The 27,889-nt window shown below is 38.5% G+C and overlaps 1 protein-coding gene across 5 annotated transcripts in view; it reads right to left on the reverse strand.

Moving 5' to 3' along the window:
- The window catches only part of PGAP1 (post-GPI attachment to proteins inositol deacylase 1), an 87,792-nt gene extending 73,926 nt beyond the window's left edge, over window positions 1–13,866 (reverse strand). For 3 of the 5 annotated variants that reach the window (XR_004027858.1, XM_003253879.3, XM_030803037.1), the window contains exons 1-4: window positions 13,598–13,866; window positions 7,146–7,299; window positions 3,566–3,741; window positions 61–232 (exon numbers count right to left, since the gene is read on the reverse strand). Coding sequence is in view for 4 of the 5 variants with exons in the window: in XM_003253879.3 (XP_003253927.1) it covers window positions 61–232; window positions 3,566–3,741; window positions 7,146–7,299; window positions 13,598–13,744 (649 nt within the window). In the remaining variant the exon portion in view is untranslated. Of the gene's footprint in view, window positions 1–60; window positions 233–3,565; window positions 3,742–7,145; window positions 7,300–9,253; window positions 9,338–13,597 lie in introns of those variants that run through there. The other 2 variants (XM_030803039.1, XM_030803038.1) reach the window with 1 other exon arrangement.
- Between the last annotated feature and the right edge of the window lie 14,023 nt (window positions 13,867–27,889).

Here is a 27,889-nt window from a genome sequence, read left to right on the forward strand (position 1 = left end):
ATTTATTTATTTAATATTAAACAACAATGGGGAGGTTAATGTTTATGGAACAGTACTCACCTGTAATGAAACGATCTAATGGCATCACAGGAGCAACATGAGGTGTGGCTTGTGTAATAAGAAGATTTATCAGATCATGCTTAAAATTTTTCAGTGTAAGCAATGCTCTTGCAACAAGGCCACCCATAGAATGACCAATTATTGCCACACTTTTTGGAGCAAATTCTTGACCCTATTAAAATAAATCACCATGTCATAATTAAGGCTTTGTATCATTTTTAAAATACTAAATATTTCTCTCTGTATATGAGCAATTTTATAGGAAAAAGAAAATCAAACTATACAACCTCCCATCATAAGGTACAGAAATACATTTTCATATAGTTTTAATTAGTGTATACATACTATTTTGTGTTCTGACAAACATTTTTAACAGGTATATCTTGGTTTTCTGGGTCAAGAGGAACAGTTGGTCTAGCAAATCATGTTTATACTGGTTGTTACTCTACATGTAATCTGAGGAGTAATTATATTTGGTATATACCAGATTATTAGGCTTTACAAGACATAAGAAATCGGATAATTCGTTTGAAACTGAAAATATCACCCAAAAAAGGCCAAGACAACTATAGTTGCCATAGCAATATACTACATTATTATGTTGTTATCTTTTATCTCATCAAATTATTTCTCTATTGTGCATTTTGGTTTAAAAATGAAGCAGCATTCCAAACATTTATTCACTGACAATTCCATATTTTATTTTTTAGATAAGTGCTTTCCAAAAAATCTTTTGTTTTCAACAATCTCCTCAGTCTCATTACCAAACTTTTGCTCATCATCCCCAACACAGATCCTTCCTATGTACCATCTCTTCTCAATGAGCAGACTGAATCTTGTGCAGAAGAGTTAACATAGGAGGCCAGAGACTGCTGTCCTTGGCATGGGCTGGATACAAGGTTGGCTCTTGGCTGGAATCTGGAACCTTATATTTGGGGGAGAGTCCCACCATTCCCTCAGTGATGAGCGCCTAAACTGTTTGTGCAAACAACATGTTTTATGCTGAACACCTGCTGTCCTCCAGGCTGGAATTTTGGCATGTGCTAGGCAGAGGGTATCTATGTGATAAGTCCCCAGTAAAAACCTTGGGCACTGAGTCTCTAATGAGCTTCCCTTGTGGACACTATTTTAGCCATGTCACAATATGCTGGTATAGGAATTAAGTGGATCCTTGGTGATCTCCAATACAGACCTGATCCTAGCAAAAGCCAACCCCTATAACTGTGCTCTGAAATCTGTCCCCTTTGACCTTCTCAAGTACATCACTCTAGCAATCCTTCTCATTTTCTTCTTGCATTATTACTTTTCCCTATCAACTAGATCATTTTCATTAGTGTATAAATATACTGGTGTTCTCTCTTAAAAATAAAAATAACTCCCTTTTAATTCTCACTTTCCCCTTAGTGACTACTTTTACAGCAAAACTCTAAAAACAAGTTGCAGGCCAGGTCCGGTGGCTCACGCCTGTAATCCCAGCACTTTAGGAGGCCAAGGTAGGTGGATCACTTCAGGTCAGGAGTTCGAGACCAGCCTGGCTAACATGGCAAAACCTGGTATCTACTAAAAATACAAAAATTAGCTGGGCGTGGTGGCACATGCCTGTAGTCCCAGTTACTCAGGAGGCTGAGGCAGGAGAATCACTTGAACCCAGGAGGCGGAGGATGCAGTGAGCCGAGATTGTGCCACTGTACTCCAGCCTGGTGACAGAGTGAGACCCTGTCTCAAAAAACAAAACAAAAAAACAAGTTGTATACACAGTACTTGCTATTGCTATCTCCAATTTCTCAACTTCCATACACTCTTAAATCCATTTCAATCAGAGTTTCACCCCAACATGCCACCAAAACTGCGCTTGCTAAATCACCAAGGAATCCAATAGTTAATTCTTAATTCTTTTTTTTTTTTTTTCTGAGACAGGGTCGCACTCTGTCACCCAGGCTGGAGCGCAGCGGCACGATTCATGGCTCACTGCAGCCCCAATCTCCTAGGCTCCAAGTAGATCCTCCTACCTCAGCCTCCCAAGTAGCTGGGACTACAAGTGTGCACCACCACTTCCAGCTAATATATTTTCTTTTTTTGTAGACACAGGATCTCACTATGTTGCCTAGGGTACAATGGTCAATTCTTAATCCTCATCTTATTTGACCTATCAGTAACATTTGACACAATTGATCACTTCTTCCTTCTTTGAAATATTTAAGTTAGTTTCTTTGACACAAACTCTCCTGGTTCTCCCTTTGCCTCACTGGCTCCTCTTTTTTAGTTTCTGTTTCTGGTTCCTTCTCATCTCTCCTCATTTCTTAAAACTGAAGTGACTCAGGCCTCAGCCCTTAGATCACTTCTCTTTCATATATTTGTTGAAACCATCAGTGATCTCTTCCAGTCTAGTGGCTTTAAGTATATCTACACACTGTCAACCTCTCAGTACTTATCTCGAGACTGTACTCCTTCTCTTGAACTCTAGTCTTGAACTCCACCTGTACAGTAGCATACATGGAATGCCTAATGTGCATCTCAAACTGAATCTGTCTAAAACTAAACTCTTAATCTCCTCCGTATCTGTTCCTCCTATATTCTTCCCTACCTCAGTTAATGGCAGTTCAATCTTTCCAGTTGTTTAGCCAAAAAACTCGGGGTCATCCTTAACTCCTCTTTTCCTCTCACTTCGCCCTTCCATATCTGATCTGCCAGCAAATTGTACTGCCTCAACCTTTAAGATTTACACTGATCTGACAATTTCTCATCACTTCAACTGCCACCACCTTGATTTAAACCACCACTATGTCTTGAACACACTTCACCACTTCCTCCTTAGCATGCCACTGTTTTATAGCTACTTTCCCTGTGCAGCATGGCATTCAAAGATTGAAAAATGCACATTTTTAGAGCCCTTTTCTTTGCCTCACTCTCTTCTTTCTCATACCGTGTCACATTTAGCTGCTTCAGCAGCCCCCAATTCCAATTCTCTGCTTTCTTTAGCTAAGTGATATCAATGTGCCCTGCTTGATCTCCCCCTACTTGCCCCATGGTCTGGAAAATGCTTCTGGGCAGAAATCCAGAGCAATCATGGAGCTTACTTCTTCCAGGGATCACAGTCCTTTGCTGCTCTGTTGTCCAACATCTCAAAACAGGCGCTTCAGATATCTTGACCAGTTTTACAGTTGTTTACATATGCAGGTGGTCTACCCTAGTACCAGTTACTTAGTCATAGCTAGAGGTAGAAATCTATACCAATGGTTTTTAGGTAATGCATTGCACTCCTAATTTATATATAAAGTTTTAAAAAGTTTTTCTTCCTGAATTCACCATAAGAAATGTTTCTTATAAATTTAAACTTCAAAACCATTACAGAGGCCAAGACAACAGACTCTCACAAAAAAATCTTTGTGCCTTCTCTGCTTCAACTTCCATATAAACAAATACATGATTTAAAGTATACTGAATCCCTTTTTTAAAAAGGTGCTGATAGGTTGCACCACTATTGATTTGCATACTTATCTCTCACCTTATAGAGTTTGAGAATTGTTTTAATACATTCATGTACAAACTTGGTCTGCTTCTGAAGACTTCCACCATACAAAGCCACCAGTTCTTCATTGAAGTTCACACTAAAGAAGTCAAAGTGGTACTTGAAGTCAATGTCCTCTGCTTTTCTAAGTGCAATGGAGCCAATAGAACGAACTGCAGAGGAAAAGAGTGAAGTGCACATTAAACAATATTTACAGGTTTCATCCATTCTTTCTTCAGAATTTCTTAGTAAATAACCTTATCCTGCATCACGAATATAAACCACCTACTTCAAGATGAAATTAATTAATAGTACCAATTTAGAACAAACTAATCTAGCAACTGTATGCCTTGAATGCAGTAAGTGTGTCCTAAATATTTTTAAAATTAAATAAATAAAAAGCAAACAGATCACTCACTCTCTACCTTCTTTTCCTTTGGTAGGAGCAACAATAGCTAAAAGGGCAGGATTCTTTGAAGAATAAGACATATAAATTTTGCCACACTTATTGAGGTTTTTAAGAATGACAAAGTTCCTACAATAAATATTCATTCATCACTTGGTTTAGATACTCACGCTTGATTTGTCTTTTTTTCCTACACAGGACATCCAATCCATCAGTAAGCGCCTCCATAATGTACCTTGCAAATCTATCCCCAGTTGAAATTTCTCACCATTCCCACCACTATTGTCCTAATTCAAACACTATTATCTCTTACCTGAACTACTCTAACAGGTTCTTTACTGGTCTCCCTGCTTCCACTCTTTTTGTTCCTGTTGTTGTTTTGCAAATCTTTTTAAAAAATATATTATAAATTTATATTAGGTGGCACAACAATTGTAGCATATGGTTTGGCAAACAAAATACCTGTTTGCCATTTCATTTTGTAAAAACATAGACTATAGATACATTATAATCCACATATTATACAACTCACTATATAAAACTGTAAAATTCAATGGTTTTTAGTATATTCACCATCTCTGGTATATATTGTACAACCATCTCTGAAATCTAACATTAGATATTTTTTAATCATTTCAAAAACAAAACTCTGTGCCTACTGGCAGTCACTCCCCATTTCTTCACTCCTTCCAACTCCTAGGCCTAGCAAGCACTGATCTACTTTCTGTCTCTATGGGTTTGCCTATTTTGGACATCTCATATAATACGTGGCCTTTTGGAACTGGCTTCTTTCACATAGCACGATGTTTTCAAGGTTCATCCATGTTGTGACATGTATCAGTACTTCATTCCTCTTTTTTACTGAATAATATTCCATTATATGAATATGTCACATTTGATTCATCTATTCATCAGCTGATGGTCATTTAAATTATTTCCACCTTTTGGTTATTATATGCTGCCATGAACATTTATATACAAGTTTTTGTGTGGGTATCTGTTTATTTTTCTTGGGTAGATACCTAGGAGTGGAATTTTTGGGCCACATGAGAGCTCTATGTTCAATATTCTGAGGAACTCCCAAACAGTTTTCCAAAGCGGCTGCACATTTTACATTTCTACCAACAATGTATGAGGGTTCCAATTTCTCCACTTCTTCACCAACACTTGTTGTTATCCATCTTTTTTATTATAACTATCCTAGGAGGTATGAAGTGCTATCTCATTTTTTATTTATAGTTCTCTGATGACTTATGATGTTTTAGTATCTTTCCTGCTTCCATTCTTGCCCTTCACAGGAAATTCTCTTCATAGTGAAGCCAGAGCAACCTTTTTTTAAAAGTAAATCACACCTACCAATTGCTTAAAAATTTAATACCTGACAATTCTGGTGTTGTAAAGGATGTGGAGCAAAGGAAGGTAAAATATACTGCTTTTAGGAATATAAATTAGCACAATCAGTAAAGATTAAAAAGATACACATAACCTGTAACATGGAATTACACTCTTGGGTATCTAGCTTACAGAAGCACAGGTTTATATGGCTCCAGGAAACATATGGAATAATATTCATTATTTGTAATTGCCAATAAATGTAAACATTTATTCTGTCCAAAGACAGAATGGACAAACCATGGTATAGTCATACAACAGAATAATATAGAGTAAGGAAAATGAATGAATCACAGCTCACACAACAACTTGGATGAATGTTAAAGATAATGCTGAGTGAAAGAAGCCAGACACAAAATAATACATACTGAATGACTATATTCATATTACAAAATTTAAAAACAGCCTCAAATACATAGATTGCATTAAAGCTACAAAGAAAGTTAAGGAAATTACTCTCTTAACATTAGGACTGTGATTATGTCAAGAAAGAGAGAAGGGAACAAAGTTTTAATCATGAAGGGGCACATAATGGGTTTCCAGGTTACCGGTAATCTACTTCTTGACTAGGGTTTTGGTTTCACGGGTGTTCACTTTATAATAATTTGTAACCAAATATCTATGTTCTATGTGTTTCTCTGTATGTAATATTTCAAATACAAAGGTTAATTTTAAAAATCGGGTTATATTTTTCTTACCCAAAGTTCTCCAACAGTTTCTCATTCAAAGTCTTTTCCACAGCTTATATGATATGGCCCGTGGCTACTTTTCCTTCTTATCTCTTTTTAATTTCTCTAGTCACAGTACCCTCCAATGCACAAAACACGTTCCTGCCACAGGACCTTCCCTCAGTCAAGCCTCTCCTCAAATGTCATCTCCTCACAATGGCCTTTCCTGACCACCTCATCTAAACTAGCCACTTCCTGACCCTTTTATCTTCTACCTCCTGAGTCTGTTTTTGTTTCTAGCTTTTAACATTACTGACATATTTGTTTGATTGCTGTCTTCCTGATAAGCATATAAATTTGATGAGAGGACTTTGTCTTGATATGCTCTGGATCCCTAATACCTGGAATAAGGCCTGGCTCATGGTAGATACCTGTAGACACGTGCTAGATGAATAAACACGTAAATGACTGCACATGTTGAAACAATTCTAGTCTCATTAAATAACAATTCTAGTCCAATAAATAACAAGAAAGCAGGTTTTAGTTTAAAACGAAATTAATTCCAGGTTATTTGGCTGTTATGCCAGAAATAACTGCTGTATCTCCAAGCCAACATCAATTTGGAATCTGTATACGTAACTTCCCTATCCTCACCTTTCTATGTTCCCCCCAGTACTTCCAAATCTCTCTAACTTAAATAACTCCAAAAGAAGAAAACTAATCTCTCTTGTTCTGCATAACATTAGTCACTAATTTACCTCCCTAATCAATGCTTAAGGTTCTGCTCTTTTTACCCTCCATTTCCAACATAAATATGTTTCCTCTGCTGATTCCCCAAGGGGTTCCCCTTTATCATCTACTTATCCCATCCCGCTCCATCTTATTCTTTGTATCCCTCTCTTTGCAAAGTGGTCTTCAATTTTTCTAAGTATTTCTCACATTATTTTCTCTCAGAGAAAATATCATATTTTGGTCTCTCTGTAAACCCAACACAGTACTTCACACACAGCATGCATTTCATTTACTCTATTTGATTCACTGAGTATGGATATGATTCAAATTCTTGAGTTGAATTTTATAGCTTTCAAAATTTACTTCCAGTAAGACTTACCTTGCTTATAACTTCCAGCATTACCAGGAAGAAAGAGAACTGGAATACCCGTCAAAGGGAGAATTTTGTGTTCTTCAGCATAGGATCCCTCTCCATAAAGATACAACTCATATGCGGGATAGCGTTTTGCCAGTTTCTTTGGAAGTTCTATTTTCTACATTAAGAAAAATGTAGTTTCACTTTAATCAGTTTTACTAATACAATTCAGCCTCACCATATGCAATTCTGAATTACGCAAATTTGAAATAGTGCAATATAAAAATATTACTGATATTAAAACCACACTTCAAACACAAAACAAGTTCTACTTGTAGTTTATTCATATAGAGAACCAGTTTTGAATTGAGTATATTTTGAACTATGCAGTCTTTAGGAAAACATAAAAGAAGACTACCTGAATTTCTAACCAATACAAATTACTCAAAATAGCCATTGACAATGGCAGAAAGCACTGGTATATGTCAACAAGTTACATGTTAACATAATTGGATAAGCATCAATTATACTTAGAAATGATAAAGGCTTTCCATCAACAAATCAATTCTTTTTTCCATTTTTAACTATTTTGTAATGTCTCTCCTCTTACTCAGACCCAACTATCTATTTCAGTTGTTATATCTTCAAAAGAAAGTAAGTTGTTTTATAATGCAGCTTTCTGATTTCTCAACTTAATATGCTTTGGCCTACAATATGTGTAACAAATTAATCTTAACCTTATAGCCATGTCTTGGTCAAGACATGTACACTCTTCTTACCGTAAACATTCCAGTGAATTAGTATCTATTTCAGTTTTCATGGACCAGGTGCATGATTTGCTGGCAAACTTTAAACTACCCTGCACTTCCTATTATTGTATACCAATAATAGAGCAGCTCACCTAACTACTGAGTCAGTAGTTCACCTACATTTTCTTTCAGCTTAGTATAAATTATCTCTTAATGTCATCCTCAAAGGTAGACATCTATAAAAGTGGTAGCAAAGTATACATACACCCTTTTGCTCCTTTTCTTTTTTTATTTTAAAGGAGAGAAACCATTAAGAATGAAACCAATTACATTGGACAGTAATGTCTACTTATTTAGGTATACATATATCTAGCAGTGCTGTACATGTGGCATGTGCTTGATAAAAGAATTTAACTATGGAGTGAATTTCAAAACCTGTAAATGTTGATAATGACTACTGAAAATCCTCGTTGTTCTAAAAAAAACAAAAAACAAAAAACAAAATTCTGATCATTTGTGCACCTTCCTAAATATCCCTTTGTAAACAATCTATGCCAATAACACCACAGAAACATCTGCAGAGACTGTAAGCTTATTAAGATACTAGCAATCTTAGTTATCTCCCCAAATACTCAAAATACAGAAATACTAACCCCATTATTCGTTTTATATTTGGTATATGTACTTCAATTCAAATTAGTCCCAATACTGATTGTGCACAGAATACAATCAAAAATGAAAATGACATGATAGTTTACTTCTTTAGGTACAAATTAAACAAAAAGAAAACATAAGAAAACAAATAAATAGTTTCTTATTTCCTCCCAATTTAGTACACCATTATTCTTTTAGTACAGTAGCTAAACAGAGTTTGGACTACTCGAAAATTAACTCAGAAGAATGGGAAACTATCAAATATATCTAAAAAGAAATATTTAATTTTCTTGAGACAGAAAAGCAAGCAAAAAACATATTTTATATATTTCATAAAATACTATTATGAAAGCAATTTTATAGTGAGAAAGAATGTTTTTTAAAATATGAATGTATACAGAGTTTTTTAAAAAGTATGGAGATGGACAAAGAAGATAGAACAAAAAAATAAGAGAGGAGGCAAGAATGGTGGGAGTTGTAAGCAAATGGCAAAACTCCATTTCCAGACAGAGTTCAAGTTGAAAGGGAACAGCAAAGACCCAGGAGAGGTAATTGACCACATTGACAGAAAAAACGTAGGCATACACAAAGGATGCTGATAAGAAAACAGAAGACGGTCAAGGGATATAAAAGGAAAATACTTACAGGAGGAGGACTCCAACATAAATGTTTTATTCTATATAGTTTATTTTAAATGAGCAACCCCTCTACCATATTAAGATCAATTACCTTTATATTTAAATATTATCTCCACAGTCCTGCCTCTGCTGTCCTCCTTCCTTGACTCTGCCTTAGTTCAGGTTCTTCTCATCTCTACATAAACTCAAAAGGTAAAAATTCTAATAAACTCCCAAGTAATAGAAAAATGCTGATTTAAGAAACTAAAATATCTATTTATGATATTATTTAATTGTAAACTTAAACTGAAAAATAAAATTTGATTTCCATAACTAACCAAAAAGAAAAAAGATTTTGATCTAGATGAATACACATAGTTTTTAAGTTCTCACAAAGAGGTCTCGGTCAGCCCTTTGCTCACCACCCCCCATAAGAATAGTTACAGGGGCTCCATTAAAAAAAAAAAAAGGCCTTAAGGACACCTGAATTTTTCAGACTTGTCTCTATCCTTGCCTTCGTCTCCCTTCTATAATCCATAGTTCATACTGGTAACACACACACACACACACACACACACACACAACAAAGGCTTAAGAGAGAGACATCCTTTAAAATCTGGCTCTAATTATTCTTACCTACTTTTTTTTTTTTTTTTTTTTGAGACAGGGTCCTACTCTTGTTGCTCAGGCTGCAGTGCAGTGGCACAATCTCAGCTCACTGTAGCTTCGACTTCCCGGGCTCAAGTGATCCTCCCACCTCAGCCTCCTGAGTAGCTGGGACTACAGGCAGCATATGCCATCACGCTTGGCTAATTTTTTGAATTTTTTTTTTTTAGCAGAGACAGGGTTTCGCCATGTTATCCAGGGTTTCGCCATGTTATCCAGGCTGGTCTTCAACTCCTGGGCTCAAGTGATCTGCACGCCTTGGCCTCCCAAAGTGCTAGGATTACAGGTGTGAGCCACCTCATCCCGCCCTTACCTACCTTCTTATAACTTACACGTGACATGCTTTAAAATGTATTTTTAATATGTTTTTGAATTCAAGATTCGAAAGGATATACATTGAAAAGGATCTCTCCTACCCATGGTCCTTCAGCCATCCAGTTGACCCTAGAAGGCAACCTGTTACCAGCTTGTGTGTGCTTCTAGAAATATTTTACATATATACAAGCAAATATGTTTATCGATTATTTTTTAGTTTTAACATAAATGATAATATATTATAAATACTGTTCATGCAATGTGTCCCGGTTCATTACCACCTTCACATATACTATTTATGCCTGCAATGTTCTTTCAGTACTTCATACTCTCTCCACGTCCCAATTCACTTTGCATCTTCTCTAAAGCCTTTGAACACCCAAGACAAACTTAGATGCTCTCCCTTATATGATAAGCTCTGTACATACTCTCTTATTGTGAAATTATAAAACTCAGTACATTATACTGTAACTATACATTATATGCCCATTTCCCCCATTGTATTTATCAAGACATAAAGACACAAGGTATAATTTAGTTCTAATTCCCTTTCACCTACACCAAGTAGCTAGATACACCTGGCAAAGACTAGTCATTCAATAAATGACTTTCTAAATAAATAACACACTTAATAACAAAATATATGATTCATATTTTCTTTTTTTTTTTTGAGACAGAGTCACACTGTCGCCCTGCCTGGAGTGCAATGGCGCAATCTTGACTCACTGCAACCTCCGCCTCCCGGGTTCAAGCAATTCTCCAGCCTCAGCCTCCTGAGTACCTGGGACTATAGACGCACCCCAACATTTCCTTTCAGAGAGCAACCGTTAGGTTACACACATGAAGATAGCCAAACAAATCACTGTATGAGAGAAACAACTCTTCTAAAATTCTGCAATTTGCCTAAAACCATTTGCTACCAAATAAAAGTTTTGCCTTGCTGTCATAACAGGGCAAGAAGCTTTAAAGGATAAAGTATATTTTGCCTACTAGGCTTGAGATATGGGTTCGTGAGATGTTCAATTAACTCTGAATAAGTGAATCTGGGAAAACCAGAGGTACAAGATGAATAGAGATAATCAAACAATTTTAAATTCAAAACTTCATTTTTGCAAAGAGTTTCAAATTTATGCTCCACCTTTTAAAAAAATGGAGAATAAAACTGAATGTGTTTCAACTACCTTTCTATTTCTGCTGGCTAACTAAAGAAGATGCAAATGAGCAGTAAAAAAGAAGAAAGGCATCAAAAGAGAGAAGAAAGTCATCAAAAGAGAGAAGAAAACCCAATGACTAGGACATCTCACATCTGGGTATCAACCTGTGAACAATTAGAGAGCTGACTATAAAATATAATTAAAAGTAAGCAATATGTAAAATATCTTTAAAACATTTTTATTCATGAAAGCCATTTGGTTCTCAACAGAATGGCCTCATTTATCCAGAAATCTCACTATGTTCAAAATGACTCATTTCTATAGGCTGGTTTTAATTGTATTTGTAAAATAACATGACCTGGTATGCAAAACAAAAAGACTAAGAATACAATATAAATGCTATCATGAATTAACACAGCTTTTTACATCATAAAAACCTGCTAAAAATCAAAAACTTCTGCCACTGTGATTATTACTGTATTAGCAAATTATTAATAGAAGTGTAAAATCCCAAAAAGCAACTCAAACCAAAATAACTAAACCTAGACTACTCAACAACAATAAAAACCCAAAGAGCTCTTTATCATTAGCTACACTAATTTTCTGTCTTTCCAGTCAATTTATGAGGCAGGAAATGCGTCTGTGAGATCCATATGCTTTGTTCCCAACGCTAAGGAGAACAATTTCTACTTCTATGAATATTAAAATAGCTTCAATAATTGTAGGAAATCTAAAAATAAATGGGAATTAGTACTGTACTGTTGCAAAATGATTTTAACCAAACTCTTCAATGCGGTACAAAACTAAAGTGACCTACTTCAATCTATTGGAAGTCTCCTAATTATTAAACCAAAAATAAGGAGAGAATTATAATAGCTCTATTTTCAGTTTTTTAAAATACTAAACTAAAAAGATTTGTTTGGAAATGAACAGAGAAGACAGTAACATGTCAAAATCTTCTCCTTCAATAGCATCCCTACCAAATGTTTCCACTCTCTTATCATCATAAATGAAAAACCAAGGTAAGGATCTAAACACAAATGAAATCTAAATTTACTAGAATTTTTCCCATGGGAAAGAATGCTCTTCAGCAATTTAAACCTTAAGTAGTCTTAAGATCAAAATAATAGCAGCGTAATCAAGTAACAGGCTTCCTCCATAATGACTTGTACAAAGAAGCAATCAGGACTTGCATCCTTCATCCTAAAAAAAAAAAAACTGCTGTGATTTTAAGAGTATACTAAAAATGTATTTTATCAATATATGTTATAGTGCATATACATTTTATGGTAGGGAATTATTACTATAATAGGTAGTCCATAATTAAGAGATGCACTTAGAAATAAAAGAATCATTCGGAAAAAATCTCTTAGGACAGTTGTGTAATTTGTCTGCGCCTCTTTTTACAGCTAGTCATGAATGAAATTCTAGATCCTACTATGCCGAACTGACGAAGCCGTTGATTGAAAACATTGAAAATGGCATGGAAGCGGTAGGGGTGGAGAGAGAAGGGTCGGGTCTCTCTTAAACTCCGAACCCAGCGAGAAAACAAAAACAGCACCATGAAATAGATTTTGTATGCAACTATTAAGAGGCTCGGCTGCTGAGAGACATGCATAAACACAGGTATGCACACACACAGGCAAGCCCACACACGTACGGCCCCTTAACCTGCAAAATAAGAGGATCTGCAACATCTTTCCAAGAGGGAATCTAGTTTCCAATTCAATGACTCGCCAGTTTACCCATAGGCAAAACCCTGGAGTCTCTAAAAACAGCCTTGGGAACTATCTAGCCAATATACACTCTGCAGACGCTCGGTCCCTTTCTAGAAATGCGAAATCTGACGCGCAAATCACTGGGCGCGAGGGGAATTTAGGCGCGTGGGAAGCAAAGGAAGGTCCTGGGGCAGGGGTTAAGGCAAGAATGCGAGAGGGATGGAGCTTCGGTTTAGGGAGAAGGGTTGAGGCTGCCTCTCTGGGCATGAGGGGGGGTGGGCCCGTCCAGTCAGAAGAGCTTGTGCCCAGGATTTGGGGCTGGGGAGGAGGCGGAAGGACAGCGGAGTAACTACGAGGACGACCACGAGGATGCTCTCAGGAAATCGTCGAACAAACACCCCACTGTGAAGAAAGGACACAAAGGGTAGGTGAGGGGGGCAGAAAGGGGATGCAGAGTCTCCCCGGGCGGAGAAAACAGAGGCGAGGACGGGACAGGGGGCCCGAGAGGCGCAGAGAGCCTAGGCAGGACGAACCCACAGAAGGAAAAAGGCACCAGGAGCCAGAGTCTTGGAGCGCCCGGCTGAGGAGAGGGCAGAACCTTACCTGATACTCCGGGTACTCAAACATGTAGCTCATACTGCACTTATTCTCCTCGAAGTCGAAGAAGACATCCCACAGCCCCAGGGTTGCCAGGAAGACCATGAAGACATAAAACGCCAGGTTCCAGAGATTGACTGAGTGAAGAAACATGGTGCCGCCGCCACCGCCGCCGCCCCCTCTACCTCCGTCTCCGCCGCGGGGCCCCAAGCCCGGACTGAGCGTGCCAGAGGCTGTCCGACCGCCAGCCCCGGAGCCGAGCCCCAGCCGCGCGCGCCTGCGCTGATGCCCGGCCTGCCCGCTAGCCAGCCGCGCAGTGCGCCTGCGCGCACCAGGTCCGCGGCGCCTCTGGCCTGGCGACTCCCAGAGCCGAGGGAGGAGTAGGTGTTGCGGCGGGACCGCGGATCTGAGGGGAAAGAGGAAGAGGGAGAAAGCAGGGTGGGCTGGGCTGGAGGGTGAGGGGAAAGAAGGGAAGTGGGGAGGGAAAGGCGCGAGGAGTGGCTGGCGGGAGGGAAAGAAGAGAGAGAGAGGAGGCATCCAGAGGGGGATGGGCGGAGCGCGGGAGCCCTGGAGACGAGCCGGGGGATTGGGCAGGAGGCGGGTGTCAGATGGGTGAATCTGGGGAGGGGAATAGAGCCCAGAGTCCAGAGGCGATTAAGGACCGAGAGCGGACCGAGAGAGGGGAGGAGGACTTAAAAGCCCAGGGGTCATCAGCTGTCACCTCGCAAACGCTTCTCCCTGCGGCAGTTTAAAAACCCTTCCCGTTCAATTTTGAAACGACTCAGGCCTCCGCAATTTCGCTTTTCCCAACGGTAATAGAGCACACTCACAGCTCTCTGGAGCAGTTAGCTTGAAGAGGAAACAAATGGCTTTATTTTCCCTCTTCCACCGCCCACTTGGGCCCAGTAGGTAAAAGCGCCGGCTCATAAAAAAAAAAAAAAAAACACCCGCAAGCCGACGAGATTCTGCTCTTGGTATCAGATGAAAGCCTGAATCACAAAAAGCATCGTTAGTTCTTAAAAAATATTACCAAAATATCTATTAGCACTGACGTCCCCAACAGGTATCTGCGTAATCAGTTTGACGCTGACTCGCCTTGCTCTCCAGAACCTCCACCTCTTGGGGAATGGGTTCTACGTTAAGCGGAGGAGGCAATTTCGTCCAGCTTCCATTCAAACTCGCAAATGATTTAATTCTTTTTGAAGAATTTCGGTTTTGTTTTGTACAAAGGAGGAGTTTTTTAAAAAGTAGCTCTAAATCAATCATGTGTAGCAGCTTCAAAACATTAGAATGTTAGGAAAAAGACATCACTCTTTAAAGCTGACAACCGTAGATGGTGTGTGTGTGTGTGTGTGTGTGTGTGTGTGTGTGTGTGTGTAGCTAACTACAGGATTCTTAGAATGGTCTTTGGCACTAAATGAATTTCATTGAACTTGGGCTGATTTTCTGGTATATTTTCCTTGCAGAGGAAGTTTGGTTACAATACATAAAATAAAAGAATTTTAAAACCAAAAGGAAGCTTGTAGTTTATCTTGTACAACACTCTGATATTCAGATTACGCAACTATGAAGGAGAGGTGGAGTGATCCTGAAAATCAAGATGTTCTTTACCCTGCACAGAAACAGTTGCAAGTCTAAACAAACACAGCTAGCTACGGAATGTGGAGTATTGACGGAGAAAGACAGAAATGGGAAAATGCGGAAGCAGTCTCCTTTTTTGTAAGGAGATACATCTGGAAGGACCAGGATAACAGGGGAGCTGTAGGTGGTACTGATCAGGAGGGCAATTAAGTAATATGTCATTGAAATAGGTCGTGTATGAGACGTGTCTTTTTTGTTTGTTTTGTTTTGAGACTGAGTCTTGCTCTGTCGCCCAGGCTGGAGTGCAGTGAACTCCGCTTCCCGGGTTCAAGTGATCCTTGTGCCTCAGCCTCCCGAGTAGCTGGGATTATAGGTGTGCACCACCACGGCTGGCTAATTTTTTTTTTTTTGAGATGGAGTCTTGCTCTGTTGCCCAGGCTGGAGTGCAGTGGCGTGATCTCGGCTCACTGCAACCTCCACCTCTCTGGTTCAAGCAATTCTCCTGCCTCAGCCTCCCGAGTAGCTGGGATTACAGGCACGCACCATCATGCCCAGCCAATTTTTTATTTTTAGTAGAGACGGGGTTTCACCATGTTGGACAGGCTGGTCTTGAACTCCTGACCTCTTGATCCACCTGCCTCATCCTCCCAAAGTACTGGGACTACAGGCGTGAGCCACTGTGCCGGGCTTAACTTTTTGTATTTTTAGTAGAGAAGGCATTTTGCTATGTTGGCCAGGCTGGTCTCAAACTTCTGTCCTCAAGTGATCCACCTGTTTCGGCCTCCCAAAGTGCTGGGATTACAGGTGTGAACCACGGCACCCAGCCTGAAGTTCTTTATGAGGTGGTGATTTCACTTGGGAATGTCGTGTCTGTTATATTCTATTAATAGGTATAGAATATGTTAAATTTGTAGAATTACACCAACATGACTGGGATTATCAAGAAGAACCCATTTTGATCGCAAGATGTTAAGAGATAAATGTGATAAAGAGGAATATATACTATAGGGTTTTGACATTGTTGACCATAAAAGAATGCATGTGGGGTTTGGGATGGAATTACCAGTGAGCACAGAGGATTACAAATCATTTGGGGAAGGCTTTAAGTTATAAATAAAAAGGGGGGAATACATTCATTTGGGGAAGGCTTTAAGTTATAAATAAAAAGGGGGGAATACATTGAGTCTGGGTGCTAAAGAACATCATGGGCAGAACGTCTCCTCTTTATTTCTCCTAGCATGTTAGGAGCAGTATTATGACAAATAAACCCAGGGTGAATCCATACTCCCTCATCTCTATCTCAGTGCTTCTTGAAGTTAATGTGCATGTGAATCACTTGGAGATTTTGTTAAAAAGCAGATTCTGGGCCAGGCACAGTAGCTCACGCTTGTAATCCCAGCACTTGGGGAGGCCGAGGTGGGCAGATCACGAGGTCAGGAGTTTGAGACCATCCTGGCCAGCATGGCAAAACCCCGTCTCTACTAAAAATACAAAGAATTAGCTGGGCATGGTGGTGCACACCTATGGTCCCAGCTACTTGGGAGGCTGAGGCAGGAGAATCACTTGAACCTAGGAGGCGGAGGTTGCAGTGAGCCGAGATCCCACCACTGCACTCCAGCCTGGGCGATAGAGCGAGACTCTATCAAAACAAAACAAAACAAAACAAAAAACAAAAAACCAGATTCTGATTTAATAGTTCTGGGGTGGGACCTAAAATTCTGCATTTCTGACAAACTCCTGGGTGATGCCAATGATACTGGTCAGTGGACTACACTTTGAATAGCACAGACCTGTACTGCCTGAGGACTCTGTTCTATGGAGAAATCCCTGAACTCCAAGATGACAGAGCTTCCTCTTTTGGTGGCCTTCATGAGTTGTGGCAACTAGCTGCATTGACTGTTCGGAGTGGGATAGAGAGTCAATGGATTCTTCATGTTTGTAATCTTTCTATCCTAATTTTTTACTGTCTTTTTTTCCTATCCATCATTATCCACTCCTAGCTTTACTTTTATATCTAACCTAACCCTACTGAGCATCACTTCAACCACCCTCTGCCAGAGCTGTCAACTATCTTGACCGCTTGTCTTTCTATCCCACTCTACTTAAAAACTTCCAACCTTGGGACAATATAATCTGGCTCTAAGCTCTGACACTACTGTATCTGACTACTGCTAGAGAAAATGACACAGTCATTTGAATTACTCTTCAAAAATACTTGGCCAGGCACAGGGCTCACGCCTGTAATCCTAGCACTTTGGGAGGCCGAGGAGGGCAGATTGCCTGAGCTCAGGAGTTCGAGACCGGCCTGGCCAATATGGTGAAACCCCATCTCTACTAAAAATACAAAAATTAGCCAGGCGTGGTGGCGCATGCCTGTAATCCCAACTACTGGGGAGGCTAAGACACGAGAATTGCTTGAACCTGGGAGGCAGGGGTTGCAGGGAGCTGAGCTCTCACAAGTGTACTCCAGCCTGGGCAACAAACAGAATGAGACTCTGTCTCAAAAAATACTTATATATGTTTCTGGTCACCACCTTCCTCTTCTATATTTCAGACCACCACTTTTTAAATTCCCTGCCACTTTTTAAGCTCCCTGCATTTCTTCTTCCCTTTTAGTAGATTTTTAGTACATAACCTTATCTTCATATTACAGAGATAATTTTGATTTTCAGATGCACATTGCTTCAGCTCCTCATTCCTAAGTTCATTATCTTCATCCAGTCCTAATTCAGTTAATACATCTAAAGTGTTTGGCACAATGACTGGCATATAGTAAGCATTACCATGGTACTTTGCTATCCTTAGAGGACATAAAAAGCAAATCTCTCTAACTGTGTTTTATGTTCCCATCTCCTGCTCCTTTCTTTTCAGGAAGTTAGTTCTATCACGTTAAGGTCTCTATCAATCTCTCCCTTTCTATCCTCCCTCCCCAAAGCATATAAATATGTGTGGGTTTTTTTTGTTTTTTCAAAAATCTTCCTTGTGGCTCTCACCTGTAGCTCTTCTCATCTCAGTCAGGATTCTTAAAGATGTGATCAATACTTATGTCCAATTCCTCATCTCCCCTTCATGTCTCAGCTACACTGTAATTTTTGCCCCCCTCCCACTCCCGTGAAACTTTTCTTGCAAAGGTAACCATTGACCTAATTACCAAATCCAGTTCACACTTTTCAGTCTTACTTGATCCTTCTACTACATTTGCCACTTCTTTCTTAAAACACTGCCCTCTATTGTCTTCTGTAACATCATTTTCCACTGGTTTTCTCCGGTTGATGTAGCCTGTCAGTCTCCATCTCATGTGCCTTATGTTTTTTACTTATCCCTTACATTTTATTAATCCCATGATTTTATTCCCAGTCATCATTCTACTTTCCAGCATAAAATCCTTCAGTGGCCCCTCAGAGCCTGAATTCTAGTCAGGATTCTTTTGGTTGCAAGAACACAAACTAACTCCAGTTAAAATGGGGATTTTTTTTTAAGGTAAAAAGGAACTTGGGAATCCAGAATAAGCTGACAAGTCAGTACACACACTGACTTCAGGGTGTACACGGTTCCCTCATGGCCACTCCCAAATCCAAATTTAACCAACCTTTTAGCTAGTCACTACTCATTATAACTCCTCTGGTCAATTTAGATCCAAATCCTGCTTTGGAGGTTGGAAGGTGGGATATCTCCCATTGATGTAGGTGATTCTTTTGAACCAGGACTCACATAGCAAAGACTATTTAATAACGATTTGGAGTAAATAGAACTAGAAAGGTAAATAGGAGCCAAAACCGCAGTAAACAGAGTAGAAAAAGGAATGAGTTTTATACAATAGGTAAGTGGAAGCTACTGAAATGGGAAGTATTCAGAGCTAATTATTCAGGAAGATTCAGCTTACATCAAAGTCCAGCTCGACTGCATGGCATAGAGTCTCTAACTCAGACCAGCAAGAACTGTGTATTTAGTCCAGGTAGAAGAATAAAAGAAAAGGAATTTTTGTTATTCTTCATTATAAAGAACTATAAAGAATATTTGGTTAACTAATGAAGAACAGGTCCGTCAGCTAAAATGGAAAGGTTCCCAAGATTATATCATTAAGGGAAAGAACAAGGTGCAGAACAGTATATATGTATGTTGTCTTTTGTGTGAGAAAGAGAAAGAGAAATACTGGAAGGAAAATGAAAGTAAGTGTTACCTGGAGGCAGAGGAAATGAGGTGAAGGGGGCAAGAGTAGAAACAAAACTTCTCTATGGATTTTGTGTGTGTGTGTGCTGTGGTTTGAATGTGTCATAAAGTGCATGTGTTAGAAACTTAATCCCCAATGCAATAGTATTAGGAGGGTGGGGCTTAATAAGATGTGATTTGGGTCATGAAGGCAGATCCTTCATGGATGGATTAATGTTACTATCAAAGGAGCAGGTTAGTTACTGTGTGAGTGGGTTATTATAAAGCAAGTTTGGCCCCTGGTACCTCTCTTGTGTACTCACTTCTGCCTTCCATCTTCCACCCATAGGATGACCCTCTCCAGAAGCCAGCTCTTGGACTTCCTAGCCTCCAAAATCAAATAAACCCATTCTTTATAAATTAATTACCAAGCCTGAGTACAGCAGCAGAACATGGACTGTCGCCTCTCTATATATCTTTTGACTTTGAACCATAAAAGTGCAGTAGCCAGTAGAAAATAAAATAATTTAAAAGCAATTCTATAATTGAAAATTGAAACAATAAATTTAACTATAACAAATATTTACGATAAAACTATTGTTAGGAATTAAGATTTTTCAGTGCCAGAGAATAAAGATGCATTAAAAATCAAAGAAAAGTTTTTAAAGTTGATACAGCCCAAATGTCTTATAGGTAGTAGGGTGAGGAATACAGACTACCTATTCAAAAGGACAATAAGAAGAAAGGAATTTTGTATGATGGGGATAATCAGGGGTAATCCCTCGGGGATAATCATCCCCATCATACAAAAAACGTAGGACTGTAAGGGAAACATTTAGGAAACAAAATTGTATATATAGTTATTCTCAACTATACAAAATGCATAGAAAAATGTCTTCAGGGAATATGAAAAAATGTTAACACTATTTACCTCTTGGTAATGAGATTATGAATGATCATTTCAGCCTTCTTTTAATTTTTTTCTCTACTTTCCAAAATTGTTTCAATAAAGTTTTAATCAGAATTATTTTATCACTATTACTAATGCAATCACTACATCAAATAAATTCAAATTTGGTTCAGACATGTTTACAGTTGTGTTTGGGGTTTTTTTGTTTGTTTGTTTGTTTGTTTGTTTTGAGACAGGTTCTCACTCTGTCACCTAGGCTGGAGTGCAACAGTATGGTCATGGCTCACTGCAGCCTCGACCTCCTGGGCTCAGGTGATTCTCTCATCTCAGCCTCCTGAGTAGCTGGGACTACAGGCATGCACCACCACACCTGGCTGATTTTTTGTTTTTGTTTTGTAGAGGTAGGGTTTCGCCATGTTGCCCAGGCTGGTCTTGAACTCCTGAGTTCGAGTGTTCTGCCCGCCTCAGCCTCCCAAAGTGCTGGGAGTACAGACTTGAGCCACTGCACCCCTCTTACAAACATATAACATGTTATATCGTATTAAAAGTGTTAAAATATATGTCATTATATGATACATTAAAATATCTTAAAATGTATAGATACTTCATAATGTTTAACTTATTATGATTTTGTATTCAGCATTTGAGAAGAGAATTTCCTGATTTACTGGGAGAATAGCCAGTTATGTATCACTTTTGGCACCTTTCTCACACTTGGAGAGTGACGAGAGAAAGCCTACAAATTGGTTATAGCATTTGCGTTGTAATATCCATTGTTTCTTATATTTCATTCCTCCATGCATAATTCATTTTCGCTTTTGTTTAATTAGGTCCTTTGGTAGTTCTTTCAAGAAGGGTTTATGGGAACTCTCCTAAAATATGTACATCTGAAAATGTTATTATTTCACCCTTCTGTGATAATTTAGTTGCATATAAAATTCTGGATAGATGGTTCATTTCCCTCAGTACTTTGAAGATAGTTTTCTATTATTTTCTGACATCTGTTGTTGCTGATAAAAAGTCCATTCACCGTCAGATTGCTATTTTTTTTTGTGGAAAAACTGCCTTTCATCTCTGGTCATTTAAAAGATTTTTATTGACATTCTGTAGTTTTCAATATGATATATGAAAAAGAGGAAATATTTAACTGTTTAGGGGGAAAGGGACCCTGGAGAAGAGTTAGTAATGTACACAATGTTGTAATCGGGACTCAGTGAGTACTTGTTGGAATATTGAGTGAATGAGTTAATGGATAGATAGATGGCTGCAGCTGAAAGAATTGAGAGGGTGATCTTCCACAGTTCAAGGTACTGAGAGGCTTTTTGATCATTCTTCAGGTAATGTTTGCTTCTGATACTTTCTGAAAAGCAGGCAGCTTCATAGTTCACTCAAAACTTACATATGGTGTTAAGGCCATGTTTAGCAGTTCTTTTATTTGGATACATGTTCATATGTTTTTATTTCTTATAGTATGTATCTCATTTTTAAACAATAGATGAGTTCCTAAGAATTATATGAAATTACAATATTTATAAATTGAAACCTCAGTGAAGATATAATGAGTACTGGATGAGGAGATACAAGTTCTAGAACTTTCAATTCTGCCAAGCAGGTATGATTTGGGGCAAGTTCCTCTATTTCTCTAGGCCTCATTTTTTTATATGTAAAATGAAGGTATTTGAAAAATGATTTCTGAAAGTTTATAACTTATATTTTAAATGAATCAAAGCTATTTAAACTTTAGTTAACGTAACCTTTCATAAACGAAAAGACCATATTAAAATCATTTGACAATCATCCCTCAACTGAAATATTTAGTAAAATCATTAGAATATTAGTTTCTTAGAAAACTTTTTACATTTACTCATTTTATTTACTGGAGGCAAAGGCTATTTTCCTAGCACAGAGTAACCACCTTCATATTACCTAGATTTTATACATAGGAAGAAGGAATCACGCAGTCTGGTGTGGAAATCTAGTTGTTTTCTAAAACTAATTTCACTAAACTATGCTGATCTCAGTGCCCTTCCCTCACACTATAGGTTTTTAAATTAAGCTTTATTTTATTCTTTTCCTTTAAAAAAATCCCAAATATGTAGTAGATTGACTCTTAGAAGCTTACATTTATTCCACTCAATTGCTTTAAAGCTCTTTCTCAAACTTGTTAGTTATACCTCCTAGTGCCTTATATATAATAGGCATTCAATAAATATTTGTTTTTAACTTATTTGAAAATAAGCCAGATTCTACAGAGTAGAATACAGAGTACAATAATAAAACCTCACATTTTCTTTGATGCTTCAAAGCTTAAAAAGAAAATAAGAAAATATAATGCTAGCAACTCTGTGGCTGCCAGCCCTGTTTCCAAGGAAACAGAGAGTAGATCATCAAAAACAAAATAAGAATTTTCAACCTGATTACCCTTTTTTCACTAGTTCAGTCTCCATTGCTATATAATGAAAGGCAATATAACGTCAGCCTTGCAATTCAGATTTTTAATTCTGTTTATGCCATCTCCCACTATTAAAACCAGCCAAAAAAATTAATCTCTTGGGTTGAATGCATGTTTGCTTGCAGAGAGCTAAACTCCTTCACAAGGATGAAGACTACCTTGTCAATATAAAGCACTATGTATATGTACTGAATAATCTAATATGTATTCATCTCTAAACTGTCAAATGTTTACATTATGGAATCTCAGATTTTATATTTCTTGGGAATAATATAAGAAAGCAGTGGGAATTTATAAGTAAAGGATAAAGACTTCTAAAATGAGGCCAAGCGCAGTGGCTCACACTTGTAATCCCAGCACTTTGGGAGGCCGAGGTGGGCAGATCACCTGAGGTCAGGAGTTTGAGACCAGCCTGGCCAACATGGTGAAACATTGTCTCTACTAAAAATACAAAAATTAGCTGAGCATGGTGGCGGGTACCTGTAATCCGAGCTACGTGGGAGGCTGAGGCAGGAGAATCACTTGAACCTCGGAGGTGAAGGTTGCAGCAGCGAGCCAAGATTGTGCCATTGCACTCCAGCCTGGGTGACAAGAGCAAGACACTGTCTCAGAAAAAAAAAAAAAAGACTTCTAAAATGAAATATTTTATTTAAAGAGATAAAAAAGGGTGGGGGACAGAATGCAAAAAGATAGGAAGGAGTCAAGGAGAAATAATTGGATTTTCATTCAAAAGAGCAAAATACCACTGTAACTTTGTTCTTTGTTACACGTATTTATACCTACTGTGGATAAAATTATGATGCTGAAAAACAACAGCCATAGATAACAAAATCTTGACTTAGCATTATTATATTACCTAGTAATGTTATATGTTTCATAAGGGCAATATTCCTTTATTGGAAAATTTTAGTTAAAGCCAAAGGATTTTCTTTGGGGTGAAATGCTTAATCAAAATTTATTTTAATGGAAATACAGTTTAATAGGCTTTAGATGACATAATTTCATATAATGAATACAGAAATTCAGATAATAGCTTTAAAGGGAAAGAATGATTAATTCTTTGGAATTATGTGGAATTCTTTCTTATGTCTATTTTCTGTTTATATATCTATTTGCCCCCAAAGAATTCAAACTTTTCTTTTTTTTTTTTTTTTTGAGACGGAGTCTCTCTCTGTACCCCAGGCTGACGGAGTCTCGCTCTGTCCCCCAGGCTGGAGTGCAGTGGCACAATCTCAGCTCACTGCAAGCTCTGCCTGCTGGGTTCACGCCATTCTCCTGCCTCAGCCTCCTGAGTAGCTGGGACTGCAGGCGCCTGCCACCACGCCCGGCTAATTTTTGTATTTTTAGTAGAGACGGGGTTTCACCGTGTTAGCCAGGATGGTCTTGATTTCCTGACCTCGTGATCTGCCCACCTCAGCCTCCCAAAGTGCTGGGATTACAGCCGTGAGCCACCACACACGGCCCGAATTCAAACTTTCCAAAGGCATAAGCTGTGCAAGGGTCTTGGTCACTTTTTATACCTAAACTCGGTGGAGGACCTTGTAATTGGAGGTACTTCATAATTATTTTTGAATACTTTTTAATAAAGGTTTTAGCTACATTTGGGCCTCTTGCTATGACATACAAAATCTGTGATATTCAAATACATTTTAATTGTAAATACTAATAGCCAAGGTAGATTATTTACTTTAAACAACTCTTAATACATAAAGTTTTTGAAAAAGACTAGCAGAATAAAATATTACTTTGGAAAATTAGCTTAGCTAATGAAAAGGACCTAATGTTATAAGAGAATACCAATAATGCAGTTATGTTAAAAGAGGATACCGACAACATGTGGAAAAAGCATGTACTTGTCTTGAGAATGGTAAGGAAAAGATGGTGGGTTTGGGCTAAAGCACATATTCGTATATTTAAGCAAAGAGTGGAACTTGAGACCTATGGAAATATTAGCGAAGGATCTGGATAAGGAGGTTGGATTAAATCAAGAGTCAGCAAACTTTCTGTAAAGAGCCAGATAATAAATATTTTTGGCCTTGGGAGCCATAAGGTTTCTGTTGCAGCTAATCAACTCTGCCATTGAGGCATGAAAGGAGCTATAGACAATAGGTAAATGAATGATTATACCTGCAATTCTAATAAAATTTTATTTACAAAAACATGCTGTAGGCCAGATTTGTCCTGTTGGCAATGCTTTGCTGACCCTTGAAGTAAATGATATCTAATTCTGTATTCTACATTCAATAGTCTACATCTGTGAATGTTAGCATTACTCAACGTGGATTTTCTGATTTTCCAAACTCATTAGACATTGGTCAAGAAATGTGACTAATGGTGAAATTAGGAGACAAATTTAAGCATTAAATATAATTCAAATTTTAGTTAAATGTGTGTCAATTTAACCAGAGTTCTGTCTATTTAGTATCACTGTGCATATGTGAAATACTGTGACATTGCTTGATGTAGTGTTATGACTAATTTTATTAATAGATCCATTCTAAATAACTACCTAATATATTTTTATGAAGCATATTCAAACACATATGGATATAGAAAATCTCTCTATGGAACTTTAAGGCTATATAAATGCTATTAATTTTTAAGAATCTTAGATTTCCTCTTACAGGGATGGGAACCAAAGTAATAGTCACTGAAATGTTAGCATGTTTATAGAACAGTATCAGAAAACTAAACTTGCACAAAATTCTACTTTTGCCATTCTTACCATATGAGTATATCATCTACAAAATTCTTAGTGTATTTCTTCCCTGGTCCTAAGGCTAGGCCACTGAGGAAAAAGATGTTAGTTTTTAGAACCTTTCTGTTAAAAACATGGTTAGTCAAGGGTTTCTATAATACTTGAGGGATGAATGCCTGTTTAAGACACAATCTCAGTAAAAATGGGATAATGATGGAAGCAAATTGACACTTGTAAGAAGGATTGTTGTGGGTATCTTGTTTTCATTGATTAGTTCGCTTTTTAATGCCAAATTACTTTTGACTTAGTAAGAAGCAGAGGGAGTTTTCAAGGAATTCAAACTCCAGAATAAACTCCTTCTAACTGATAGCATAACGTAAGGAGGCCTGGTTCAGTTTTTACCTCTGACCCACTATTTTTATTATTTGGGAAGTTATTTAATTTTTCTGAGCCTCAGTTTTCTCATCTGCAAGATGGGAAGAATAATTCTATCCTAGGGGTTGTTGAAAAGATTACAGATACCTCTATGAAGTGCCTGATATGTAATAAGCACTCAAAAAGCTACTATTACTTTGAGCTTTATAGCACTTGCCTATTTATAGAAAAGCTAGTACTTGCCCCAGTAAAGACTTTCCTGCTACCAAAACAGAAAGAAAAAGGAAAAACTAACAGTTCATTGGACACATGGATTGCTGTCTTTCTGTTAAAGAGGCTAGCATGGTGCATTGCCCAAAATTGACATTCAGAAATATTGACTTAATGAAAGAAGGTAGAAAATCTTTAAGGAGAGATGAGTACACGTTATATACAGACAGCTGAAAGATAGTGAAAGTTTCTCTTAGGGGTTAGGGAATCCCTCCAAGGAAAACGCATTTCAATGAAGGGACAGAGTTTCTGTGGACAGTTGATTGTGAACCTGTTCTACCTATGCCCTAAGGCAGCTGTCCAACACATTTCAGTTTGGCGGCTCTTCCTGAACTGTATGACTTTTTTCTCTCTGCTACTGCAAGGCCTGCTGCAAAACCTACTGCTGCTGTTGTGCACTCTCTTTTCTGGGCAGTTGGCTGCTGCTAAAGCTTTGCTTCAAAGCCCCTGAGAAATGAAACACATGGGAAGATTCCGGGCTCACATTGCCAGGTGCTACAGAGACTACATTCTGATGTGGGTACACAGAAGGGTTCCTAGCTCTGCTGTTCTCAAACCCTCAAGTCAATGAGTCATATTATATAGGCTCCAAGAACTCCCCTCTGGCAGATTTTGAATGACTAATAACCATTTAGATCTTTAAGGAGACACAGAGCCAGAAGAAGTCTATCTGGGAAGAATTAGCCTGATTTTCAATGTATTTTTCCCCTGTGTCTTGTGGGTGGGTTACATGGACATGGGCTTTAGGCAGTCAGGTATGTGCAGACACCCATGTCTGCTCAGTCTAGCCCAGTATTTCCTACCCTGGTGCTTCTGACTTACCCTGATGGTTACCTAGATGGAGTGTCCTTCCTTAGCTCCTTCTTTCTCATACTGATGCTGAGATGGTTCCTTCAAGCAATTAATGAAAATGATCCAAAAATATGGGTCAGAAAAGGGTCAGATTCTGAGGACCTCACAGGATGCCAAAGTTTAGTTAGCAACAGCAGAGTGAAGAACAGAAAAAGGTCAGGAACCAAGTCAACAATCAGAGACACCAATTCTGAACAGAAGAGAAGGAGAGATCTAGAGTCATAGAAACAAAATGAAGATGTTTGCTGGTAGGTTATGCCAGAGAGACAAGAGCAAAAGAACTGAAAATGTGCTTGTAATTAAGTTGGCTATAGGGCATTCCACAGAGGTCAGGTGCCAGCATCTCTTAAGGCTCTAGGTATGATCCTGTGGCCCTGCCTGTTACCCATGCTCATCCATATCTACCTCATCATCCTAAAAATAGGGAGTCCCCAGGAGTTAATAGTGCTAATATGTTGTATAAACGTGGGTGACAGCCAGCCGGGCGCGGTGGCTCATGCCTGTAATCACAGCACTTTGGGAGGCCGAGGCGGGCGGATCACGAGGTCAGGAGATCAAGACCATCCTGGCTAACACGGTGAAACCCTGTTTCTACTAAAAAAAATACAAAAAATTAGCCGGGCGTGGTGGCAGGCGCCAGTAGTCCCAGCTACTCGGGAGGCTGAGGCAGGAGAATGGCGTGAACCCGGGAGGCAGAGCTTGCAGTGAACCGAGATCGTGCCACTGCACTCCAGCCTGGGCGACAGAGCGAGACTCCATCTCAAAAAAAAAAAAAAAAAAAAAAAGTGAGTGACAGCCTTCAAACAGATATTTGTACATCCAGTTTCGTAGCAGCATTATTCACACTAGCCAAAGGTAGAAGTAACCCAAGTGTCCATGGATAGATGAATGGATAAACAAAATGTGTTTTTTTTAGGGATTCGGGAATCCCTCCAAGGGAAGTATGTACACACACATACATAACCCCCCCCGACAAACACACACACACACACACACACACACAATGGAATA

This window comes from Nomascus leucogenys, chromosome 22a, assembly GCF_006542625.1.
Source record: "Nomascus leucogenys isolate Asia chromosome 22a, Asia_NLE_v1, whole genome shotgun sequence".
In the NCBI taxonomy this organism is placed as follows: Eukaryota; Metazoa; Chordata; class Mammalia; order Primates; family Hylobatidae; genus Nomascus; species Nomascus leucogenys.